This window comes from Papaver somniferum, chromosome 3 (genome assembly GCF_003573695.1).
Source record: "Papaver somniferum cultivar HN1 chromosome 3, ASM357369v1, whole genome shotgun sequence".
NCBI lineage: Eukaryota > Viridiplantae > Streptophyta > Magnoliopsida > Ranunculales > Papaveraceae > Papaver > Papaver somniferum.
This window is the reverse complement of record NC_039360.1, coordinates 43665401-43677526: the sequence shown is the minus strand read 5'-3', so window position 1 is coordinate 43677526 and position 12126 is coordinate 43665401. Positions and strand designations below refer to the sequence as shown.

Here is a 12126-nt window from a genome sequence, read left to right as displayed (position 1 = left end):
GGCATGCCATGCCAATGGAATGCCAACCTTGCTGCGCCACCATGCTGTCCTTCCCTATGTGGCTACCAAAAACGAAAGCGTGCGACGATCAACGACTACCTCTTAAGATGCAAAATCTCGACCGTCGAAGGTCACCAAGCCAGCAAGTCTCCCAAGATCGACTTGCCAGGCGACAACAATATGCTACATGTTTTCCACAAAAACATTCGAGACATCAACACATATCACAAACTGGGGGATCCTCTTTGGGTATTGGTTTGGCGGTTTACATCATGCGGCGTACACTACGCCCGTCATAAGGAAGTGTCATAAGGATGAGGCGGTTAGTAAATACAGGGAGTAATGGTGAAACACTCTCTTTTATGGAACATCAATTCCATGCGTTAACAGTTACCACCTCCTCCCATTTACTCACCCATTTTTTCCATTCCTTAATGAGACCAGAGTACGTTTCACTTCGACTTGTATAAATAGGTCTTACCTATTTCCACCGAACAACAAGTTCAGTGAGGAGCAATACAACACTCAGAAACATTCGCTAGCTTTTCATATGTGAGCTTCCCATTTTCTGATACAAGTCATGAAACAACTACTCTTCCGGAATCAACCTGGTCTCGACACTTTCTTCGCTTCCCTCACCAAAACCAACCCATTCTCCTTCACTTTGTGACCGAAGCAAGTCTGGAACAGCCATTTCTTGGTTTAGGCCGGATTTGTACAGATTGATCTCTCGAATCTAAAGTACTCCCTTGCAGTACATTGGTTAGGGTTTAAACTCGTTTCTCACCCACACATTCGAAATTACCGAAATCAGCAGAAATCGTTTTCACCCTCAAACAGTTCCCAATAGTATTTCTCATTTAACTCTTTTACTTATGTCTCCAGTTTCTCTTTTAAGTATTTTTTAATCCTAACAAATATTTGTTAAAATACAAAACTGAATAAAAATTTGGATTAAAATTTTATTTTGGCGACAACTCAGTTTCTGTATTATAGCGCTCAAGCTAAAACATGTGACCTCGTGTAATGAGTTCTTTTTATTGGTTCTAGCTTAGCTGTATTGAAAATACAGCCAAACAAAATGGCTGATCACAATTTTGGCCTTAGAAAATTTACAGCAAGCCAGACTCACATTATTCACCTACTGGTATCCACACGGCAAATACAGTCCCTGGCGTGCTTACACACTTATATAAACTGCTACACATCTACTGTTTTTTCCCTCCACATTTCTGTACATGTGAAGCGATGAATCCGTTGCGGATCCTGAACTGAACGTCATGGACCAGTACGGTTATAACACATAAATATGATAATTTTTTGTACAATTACAACCTACACTGGCACACCAGGAAAGACCAAGATTTCCTACTCCGTCAAACGAGAAAGGAAAATTCACGACCCTCGAAAGAACATTCCAGAACCCCCCACCTCCTTCCCTAAAATAATTATACTCCTCCTAGAACCGTCTCCTCACTCTTTATAACCTAAAAAAAAAACCACATTAACACCTCCACAAAAACTCTGAAAAACCCATCGTCTCCTCTCTTCAAACCACCTCTTTCTTCTTTCACAGCGCCACCACCACCACCTCCGTCCATGGCGGAAGAAGCGAAAGCGAAAGGAAACGCCGCTTTCTCAAGCGGCAATTTCACAGAAGCAATCAAGTGTTTCACACAAGCAATCGAATTAGCACCAACAAATCATGTCTTATACTCAAACAGATCAGCAGCATACGCATCGCTTCATCAATACGCCGAAGCTTTAACAGATGCTGAGAAAACTGTTGAAATTAAACCAGATTGGAGTAAAGGGTATAGCAGATTAGGTGCTGCTCAAATTGGTTTGGGTAATTTTGATGAAGCTATTTCAGCTTATAAGAAAGGTTTAGAAATTGATCCAAACAATGAAGGTTTGAAATCTGGTTTATCTGATGCACAAGCTTCTGCTACGTCTAAATCGAGATCGAGTTCGAATCCGTTTGGTAAGATTTTTGATAGACCTGATTTATGGGCTAAGTTGATGGCTGATCCATCAACGAGGATGTATTTGCAACAGCCTGATTTTGTTCAGATGATACAGAATATTCAGAAGAATCCTGATATGGTGAATTTGTATATGAATGATCAAAGAATGATGGCTGTTCTTGGGGTTTTGTTGAATATTAATATGAGAACGGCTAACCCTGATGAGATGATGGAGAAGGATGGTGATATGGGATTTAAGGCTGCTGAGTCCGAGTCCAAGATTCTGCCTGAGAGGAAGCAGCCGCCGCCTCCAAAACCAAAACAGAAGGAGCCTGAGCCGGAGTCCATGGATATTCCTGATGAGGAGAAAGAAGCTATGGAGAAGAAAAAAGAGTCCTTGAAAGAGAAGGAACTCGGTACTGCTGCTTATAAGAAGAAAGATTTTGAGACTGCTGTTGAGCATTACACAAGAGCTATGGAGCTTAATGATGAAGATATTTCTTTTATTACCAATAGAGCTGCTGTGTACTTGGAGATGGGCAAGGTATGATGATTTCTTATTTCTTGAATTGTCCCTTAATTTTGTTAGAGTTGTTTATTATTTTGTTTGCTAGGGTTAGCTAATTCTAATGGTACCTTGATAGTGTGTATGTTTTAGGGTCTAATGTAGGTGATGTTAAATGCCTTTTGTTGGGAGTGTTATATGTACTGGAAAACTCATCGAGTATGGTTTGAGGGTAGGGAGTAATGATCAGGTTAACTGTTCAGTGGATATATGACTTAGTTGAGATGGTGAGGAATTTGGTAATGGGGTTTAGAAACTCATAGAACAGTATAACAAAATTCTTCTGCGCTATAGATGCTGTGTTGTGTTAGATCAAACAACCATGAAAGATGTAGAGGACAGGGGGGTTGTATAAGAGCGAATCATTACAAATTATGCTTTAGATCAAACACCATGAAAGATGTAGAGGACAGGGGGGTTGTATAAGAGCGAATCACTACAATGGGAAGTGTGTGTATGTATGAAATATTCTTTTCATTTGGGTTTAATTTGCTTTTGGGATTCTTATCATCACTAATTGGTTTCCTATTAGGAGTAGTTATCTGGGACTGCACCTGATGATACTAGAGTCAGTCTAGTTAGCCACATTGTTGTTTTGTTGCTGAAAATTATTTTCACTTGGGATTCTTATTTTCATTTGGGATTCTTAACATCGCTGGACTGTATCTTCTGATATTAGAGTCAGTCTAGCTAGCCACATTGTTGTTTTGTTACTGATTTGTGAATATCACGGTTGAACAGTTGATTTGCTAGTTAACCACTTTTTAGTGGCAATGTTGGATCGTATTAGTACACTGAACATTCTTGTTAAGAGATCGACACTCCAGAATGCAAATTTGTAAGTTGTGTAGGCTACTACTATATTTTTTATTTATATTTTTTTGGCTGCAATTGTGTGTTTATGCTTGTGCTTCTGCTGAGATGTCTGTCTGATAAAGAAAATGTCCTCCGTGATTTTTGTGGTTCATATGTTCTGCACTTAATGGTGCATATGTTCTGCTTTGTTTGTTTCTTCTAGTTGAGTAACAATATGAAAACCTTTTTTTTCCGCAGTATGAAGAATGCATCAAGGATTGTGACAGAGCTGTTGAGAGAGGAAGGGAACTCCGCTCTGACTATAAGATGATTGCAAGGGCGTTGACTAGGAAGGGGGCTGCTTTTGTGAAGATGGCAAAAACCTCACAGGACTATGCTCCAGCAATTGAGGCTTTCCAGAAAGCTCTTACTGAGCATCGCAATCCTGATACACTGAAAAAGCTTAATGAGGCCGAGAAAGCCAAGAAGGATTTGGAGCAGCAAGAATATTTTGACCCTAAGTTAGCTGATGAAGAGCGTGAAAAAGGTATGCTGTTTCCCTCTCTATTTGGTTGTAATTGGTTGTAATATCAGTTCTGCGGCACTTGTTAAGATGAACTGCTATGTAGACTTGAGCAAACTGGATTGTTTATATTTAATCGATGATCCTAATATCTGTTCCTCACAGATGCTCAGTTCTCTGTTCTTTCCGCATTTATGGCTACACTCTGTCAGTCGAATCTCATTTATGTGTTGGTCTGCAGGTAATGACTTTTTCAAGCAGCAAAAGTACCCCGAGGCTGTAAGTCACTATACAGAAGCCTTGAGAAGGAATCCCAAAGACCCAAAGGTATTATTATTGTCTATCGATCTTAGTTTTCTGGAAGGATTTCTGAAGTGCGTATTGATTCAGCTTGTGACATTTGTTCTGTTCTAACACAGGTATATAGCAACAGAGCAGCATGTTACACCAAGCTAGGAGCCCTACCCGAGGGTCTGAAGGATGCGGAAAAGTGCATTGAACTTGATCCAACATTCCCCAAGGGTTACACCAGGAAAGGAGCAATCCAGTTCTTCATGAAGGAATATGACAAAGCACTAGAGACATACCAAGAAGGACTAAAACATGACCAAAATAACCAGGAATTGATGGATGGTGTAAGAAGGTAGAATACTTGATCCTGCAGATATGATTTTTATTTTTGAATATTGAAATACCAAATTGCACTTCTTAATTATCATATATAAGTTGCATTCTTAAGTTGATGTCTTGGAATGTTACTGCAGATGTGTGGCACAAATTAACAAAACGAACCGCGGTGATATCAGTGCTGATGATTTGAAGGAGAGACAGGTGAGAAGATCTGTTCTTTCTACCTTCTTTTTGTAATATATTAGTCATCTCTAGAAAAGAGATTACTCGCAAGTACTTCCAGCTATCAGTTTAGATAACAATTGTGTTATTTTTATTGTGCAGGCCAAGGCTATGCAGGATCCAGAGATCCAGAACATTCTATCTGATCCAGTCATGAGACAGGTATGTGAACCGTCAGCAATTCATCTAACTTGACTGAACTTAAGTTTCTCATCATCTGCTAGATGATCTTAAGGGACTTGTATAGATAGTCTGTTGAATTTTTTTTTAGGCATCTGGATACATCACTTTGAATGCTTGTTTCAAAGTGGTCACTTAGTAGATGCTAAAGTAAATCAGAGTAGATGTTGGTCTTTGTCAAAGTGAGACGAAAAGTGGCTCCTTGTATTCTCTGAGACACGCTTTACAATGTTTTTTTTTTTTTTTTTTTTTTTTTTTTTTTTTTATTTATTGACATAGGAGCTTGTTGTCTGTGTATGACAGGTGCTGAGTGACTTCCAAGAGAACCCTAATGCTGCACAAAGTCATCTGAAGAGCCCTGAGGTCATGGAAAAGATCCAGAAGCTGGTCAGTGCAGGGATCGTTCAGATCAAGTAAGTGGACAGAAATGGAAAAGGGGTGGCGACGAAGATCACAGAAGTAGAAATGATAGTGAATTTACTTTAAATTGGACATGTAGGGTTTCAGATTTGTGTGCTTTTTTTCTCTTCTTCTTCCTAGCAATTACTGTAATATCCATTGGTAATACCTGGGGAGTGGAGTCCTGATTTGATTTTGATTTAATGTCTTTCTTTGCTCCCTTCTTTGGTTGCGAATTTTAATTTGTTGTTAGTTTTATCATATCTCAACTTGAACTTTCTTCTGCTCAGCATCTAGATTTGTGGAACTGTTGGTTGCCTTACAATTCCGGAAAGTGTGGGCGAGTCTTTCACTAGACCTGGGTTCCCGTAAGATTGATGTTTTGTGCACTCTCCTCCAACGCCAAATTTGGCTTGGCTAGGAACCCATTTTGGCGCACACTCCAAAATGTGAATGTGACGGGCATCTAATGATTTTCCATGTAAACATTATACAAGGGTGACAAGAGGAACAATGGTGGATTTTTGTACCCAAACAAATAATACAAGGACCGCGAAATCATGCCGTTATCATCACAAAATCTTTCATCTTTTGGAACGCTCAAGTACATATAAGAGTCGAATCGACGAAAAACTTTACGTCTTTCTCACTAATTTCAACTAAAGCCTTTGATCAAGCTCCAACTCGGATAGCTTATTTAGAGATTACTCCTTGCAAATCTGTACTGCTTTTGTTTGACAAGGAAACGTTGCCCCTTTAAAATCCATTGCATGTATCCAAATTTAAGTGAAGTATTAACGCAGTTATGCGCCATATTTCTAGGGTACGTGACGTGAACCCAGTTTGACGATTAGAGAGAAAATTTAGCCTCAATTACTACTATCATGCAATCAACTTTTTCCTAATCATATTTTGGTTCGAAAGTTACAAGAGTCGTCTACTATAATTTTTTTTTTCCTTTTTCATAAACCCTTCATTTTACTCGTACTACTTCAATCATAAATACATCCATCAAGTTTTCAGAGAGAGGGGGAGGGAGAGATATGGGTGAATCAATTTCATCAAACAAGTTGCTGTTATTGGTTATCGCCATGGCAACGATGACAAATGTTTGTGCTCAAGGAAGTCCTGATGGTTATAATATAAAACATAATTATGGTGATTCTTTAAAGAAAAGTATATTGTTTTTTGAAGGACAAAGATCAGGGAAACTACCATCTTCACAGAGATTAAAATGGAGAAAGGATTCTGCTCTTCATGACGGAGATGATGTCGGTGTAAGTATTTCTTTCTTTTCTTTATGGGGCTAGTTGATTGCAAAATTTCTCTTTCACCATGTAAATCTTCTATATGGATTATGGAGTTTTATCATAGCCCATTTTTCATTTTGAAAATTAAAGCAAAATTTTAAAAAAAGTGCGACGCCTGAGAGATTCGAACTCTCGCGGGGAGACCCCATGTACTTAGCAGGCACACGCCTTAACCACTCGGCCAAAGCGTCACTTTGTTGACATATCTTAAGCAGAAACAATCATCAACCTTATACAGTCGGTAGAGATGATCAACCGCCACGAGAATTTATAGCGTGTGAATTAGCTTGATTTATATGGGCTGATACCAGCTCTACTAGGGGCTGATAATGATCAGGATCACAAGGATCTTTTTATGGGCCGGTATCAACCCTTACTAGAGCTGGTACCAGCCCATATAAATCATGGTGAATTAGAAACAATTTTGGTCATTGGATTTCCATACATGGCTAAAGATGGATGAAATTTATGCAGGTGAATTTGGTTGGAGGTTACTACGATGCAGGAGACAATGTGAAGTTTAACTTTCCCATGGCATTTTCAACGACAATGTTGGCATGGAGTGTGATAGAATTCAGCAAGTTGATGGGTACAGAGCTGAAATATGCGTTGGAAGCAGTTCGATGGGGATCAGACTACTTACTAAAGTGTACTACTAACGCGAATTTGATTCATGTTCAAGTTGGTGATCCGTATGAAGATCATAAATGTTGGGAGAGGCCCGAGGACATGGATACGCCTAGAACAACGTACACCATCAGAAAAGACCTTCCAGGGTCTGAAGTTGCAGCAGAGATGGCTGCTGCAATGGCTGCAACTTCAATTGTTTACAAGAACATTGATCCTGTTTATTCGGCTAAGCTTCTGAAAAGAGCTATCATGGTACATATGAATTAACATATTTTTATTTTTAAGATCAATATATATTGTTTAAATAAATTCCGTAGACAAGTTGATCAATGTTTTATTTGTTCGGGTGATAATACAGGTATTTGAGTTTGCAGATAAACACCGTGGATCATATAGTGATAGCCTCAAAGAATGGGTTTGCCCTTTCTATTGCGACTATAGTGGTTACCAGGTAAGCTTAACACACATTTCAGTGCTTCAAACGCCCATACACCGTTTTTGAGTTTTTTATTTGCGCCGGGCACACTTTGCAGGATGAATTGATATGGGCAGCAGCATGGTTGCATCGCGCTTCGGGCAAGCGATTTTACTGGAATTATGTGATGACCAATAACCATTACTTGGGAAGAATATCAGAATCCCGTGTGAACAAATCCAATTCTCCATTTTCAACATCTGGAACATCAGAATTGGGTCTTAACAAAACACCATGTTCTCCTTTTTCAAAGTTTCGAGAAGCAGAACCCGGTTCTGCAGGTTCGCATAAAAGTGGTGGATATGGTAAATTTGGAGTAAGAGAACCCAATGGTTTATATAGTGGTGGCGGTATTTTTGCTGAATTTGGATGGGATGCCAAGTTTGCTGGAATTAACATATTCTTTTCTAAGGTATATACATAATTAGCTAATTCATCAGCAATATTCTGATTACGCTTAATCTCAACCTAAACATTTTTTGCTAAATATTTGTAGATGCTCATGAAGGGTGAAGAGTACTACGTTGATCCGTTTCGATCCAATGCGAACAAGTTTGTGTGTTCTATTTTACCAGAATCACCATCCAGAAGTGTCGAGTACTCACCAGGTTTGTATCGTCGCTACGCCTGAAACACCGGCGGGCCAACGCCAAACTTGTATAAACTGTAAACTAATGTTTGTGCACATATGTATCAGGTGGGCTACTATTCAAACCAGGAGGGAGCAATATGCAACATTCAACAGCTCTTTCATTTTTATTCCTAATCTATGCTCGCTACTTGAAACATGGAAGTGATATCATCCATTGTGGAAATAATGTTTCTGCCACTTCTTCCAGGCTTATTGAGCTCGCTAGGAACCAGGTATTAACTTGGGACCCCGTCAAACCATCTAAAAAAAGGATTTGAAATTGACTAGTAGTCCCTCAATTCCGTCCCGTCTTAGTAACTTGTTCTCGTGAAGGGGCAAGGGGCTTGTTGTAAACGACCATTACAACAAGGCCGACGCGAAACAAATATTACACGCCATTACTTGAATTACCTTAACGATGTTTTATAAAGTAAATTGAGAGTGTAGTTGTAAAAGCAAAACATGAACAACTGAAAATCAGAAAAACCAAGCTATTTGTTTTAGGTCCCATTTGATTGGAACGATTTTTTGGGGACCATGTTTTTTTTTGGGGACCATGGTTTTATTTTGGGTAAAGACATTAGAAGTAATTCTAGGTCACCCCATATCTAGTTATTTATTTAATACCTAATCTACCCTCTTAATTAATTTTAAGTTATGATTAGTGAATCATTTAGTTAAAAACAATTAGTGAGATTAAATTGAAAGATGGGTTTATTATTAGTTGAGTAGAATTATTGAGAGAGTAGAGTTAGAGAAGATGAAGGAGAAAAACATGGAAAATAATTTTTTTTTTCCAATTCACTAAGTTTGAGCATTCAAATGATGAAAACTCATCTGATTCTTCATCTCCATCTCCATCCTCTCCTAGAATATTTGTTAATCTTCAAAATGATCCGGATTTGAACTGGATTTTGAACAGTTCGGTTACTTTATATGAAGAACAAGTAACCGAACTCATGTGAAGCTGTAGTTCGGTTGCCCCGTGAGATGAACAAGTAACCGAACTCATCTTAAAGTGTAGTCCGGTTACTTGTTCCAAACACGCAGGTTACCGAACTCTCTAATAATTTCTATGAGTTACAGCGTTATGTTCGGTTGGTTCTCAACTAACCGAACTTTGGTGTACAAAGTTCGGTTGGTTCCCAAACTGCATGCACTTTTGATCTAACTGAACTTTACGTAATATAAGAGTATATAAGTTTACAAAGTTCGGTTCTTTCGCAAACTTGAACCTAACAGCTAACCAACCGAACTCTGAGTTCGGTTTCTACGATAAAATTGTGAAGTTACCGAACTTAACAAACAAAAAAAATGTGAAGTTCCAGCGTCTATTGGCTAAGTTCGGTTACTTTGTAGTTTTAAAAGCTTTTGCGAACAAACCGAACTCTATTGGCTAAGTTCGGTTATTTTGGAACTCAACATAGTGGCCACAACAACACAGTTCGGTTAGACTGGATTTGTTTTTTTTCGGTTCTAAGGGTGGAGTTCAGTTACTTTGTAGTTTTATTTTTTTTGTGAAACAACCGAACAGAGAGTTCGGTGACTTAGTTTTAAATCCAATAGAATCGAACTGTTCTTCGTGTTCTTCATTTTCAAGAAGTTCGGTTAGTAAACTAGGGTTTTTTGGAAAAAAATCGACCTAATCGAACATGGCTCTGTAACTCCTATTAAAACCCTATTTTGATGATTTCTATTCGATTGAAGCAATCAAAAGCAAATTAAAGCGAAGAGTTTGTTGGAAAATACCTCCGGAGTGGTCCCATAGCAGAATCAGGTTGCGGCTGGCGTCTTTTATACTCGATAAAATTATTATGTAACCGAAATTAATTGTGATTGCATTGATGTTGTTACATTTCTTAAATAGGCGGCGGTGGTGGTGGTGGGAGGAGGTGGTGGTGGTAATCGGTGGTTGGTGGTGGTGATAATCGGAGGTGGCGGTGGTGGTGGTAATCGGCGGTGGTGGTGGTGGGTAATCGGTGGTGATAATCGGAGGTGGTGGTGGTGGTAATCGGCGGTGGTGGGCGGTGGTGGTGGGAGGAGGTGGTGGTTATATATATATATATATATAGGTGGTTATTAGGTTGGTTTTAAATTAAATTAGGTTAAGGGTAGGTTAGTCATTTCAACGTTTTAGGACACCCCTTATCACTATAGAGAAGGTGGCCTAATAAAATCATGGTCCCTTAAAAAATCCATGATCCCTAAAAAATCATTCTTCGATTGTGTTACTGGTCTATGTGACTATGTCCATGGGCCATGGCCATCATTTTGCACATTACCAAAAGAACTCACCCTTCTATGGACAAAATCACAAAATCCATTTTAGTTCAGAGTTCTGGGTCATGGTCTATGCGGGCTAGGCCCATGTACACAAGCACCATTTTCTATCATTATAGGATCAAAGTTCCAATCTGCACAATCTAAGGTAAATTGTGTAATCGGATGCTAAAAGATGTCAACAAGTAACTATTTAGTTCAGAGTTATTTCAACCAATCAAAAAAAGAAAAAGTTCGTAATTTTCTGCTTCTTTTTTTCCATGGTGTATTTCTCAGAAAAAAAAAAGGTTCAAAGTTATTTTTACCGTGCAATTTTTCTTATGAACTGTACTTAACCATATAAAATCTTACAGGTTGATTACATTCTGGGAAGCAATCCAATGAAAATGTCATATATGGTTGGGTATGGTCAAAAGTATCCACAAAGGATACACCATAGAGGATCATCATTACCATCCATTGATCAACATCCGAATCGTAGCTTGCAGTGATGAACTCCTTACTACACAACAGACGAATCAAATCGGAATCCATTAATAGGAGCCGTTATCGGTGGGCCTGATATGAATGATATATGTCGATTCAAGAGCTCAATTCGTTAATTCAGAGCCCACTACTTATTAAATGCACCCCTTGTGGGTTTATTAGCCTACTTCAAGGCTCATCCAGTTAGGTAGCGTTTTCTTAAGGGGAAATTAGTGGGAGATCCAAAAAAAATAATATTCTGGTTGTCAGGCCCATAATTAATTTTGTATACCGTGACACCCATAATTATATGAATCAATACATAACTGGTTATGCATACTATCTTTTCAGGCATAACTCGTTATGCATACTATCTTTTTCAGGGGTATAATTGGCAGCGCAACTTGGACGTAACATGTCTAAAAATCCGCGCCTTAGAATTTTACAAATTTTATATCGTTGGAAATCTTTTTAAAAGAGCTACGCAACGAGTACAAACAAGAATATCAAATTTTTGTTTTTAACGAAAAAATCGGAGGTGATCCTCATTTTAGGGAAATTTTTTGATAACTTGATACTTAACCATTATGCAGTCACCAAAAACGATGCATAACACATTCTGCAGACGCATAACGAATTATGCAACCATTTTTTCGACTGCATAACAAGTTATGCATCTATAACAAGTTATGTAACCATTGTTTTGGTTGATTTTAGCCGTACATATAAAAAATTGATGCATAATGCAATATGCATCCATATTTACGAATGCATATCAGGTTATGCATCTATTTTCTCGATGCATAATGCATTATGTAGCCATATTTTCGGACGCATAACAGGTTATGCAGGTTTTCTGGACTGCATAACAAGTTATGCAACAAATTTTGTAGATGCATAACAGGTTATGCATCCATTTTCACGAATGCATAACATGTTATGCAGTCCAGAAAACCTGCATAACCTGTTATGCAGGTTTAATTGCAGATGCATAACAGGTTATGCAACCGTTTTCATAGCTACATAACAGATTATTCAACCATTATGAAAAACA

General features: G+C 38.5%; 1 protein-coding gene, 1 non-coding gene and 1 pseudogene across 2 annotated transcripts; 2 read left to right on the top strand and 1 right to left on the bottom strand.

The window, feature by feature from the left end:
• Window positions 1–1482: 1482 nt before the first annotated feature.
• On the top strand, window positions 1483–5570 carry LOC113356003 (hsp70-Hsp90 organizing protein 3-like). The gene is made up of 7 exons (XM_026598997.1): window positions 1483–2511; window positions 3586–3874; window positions 4092–4177; window positions 4270–4493; window positions 4615–4681; window positions 4805–4864; window positions 5186–5570. The coding sequence occupies exons 1-7, from the start codon at window positions 1600–1602 to the stop codon at window positions 5297–5299; spliced, it is 1752 nt and encodes a 583-aa protein (XP_026454782.1). The 5' UTR covers window positions 1483–1599; the 3' UTR covers window positions 5300–5570.
• An 815-nt stretch (window positions 5571–6385) lies between these two features.
• Window positions 6386–11284, top strand: LOC113359372 (annotated as a pseudogene).
• On the bottom strand, window positions 6701–6782 carry TRNAS-GCU. The gene has a single exon. It is a non-coding gene; the product is annotated as a tRNA-Ser (tRNA).
• Window positions 11285–12126: the final 842 nt, after the last annotated feature.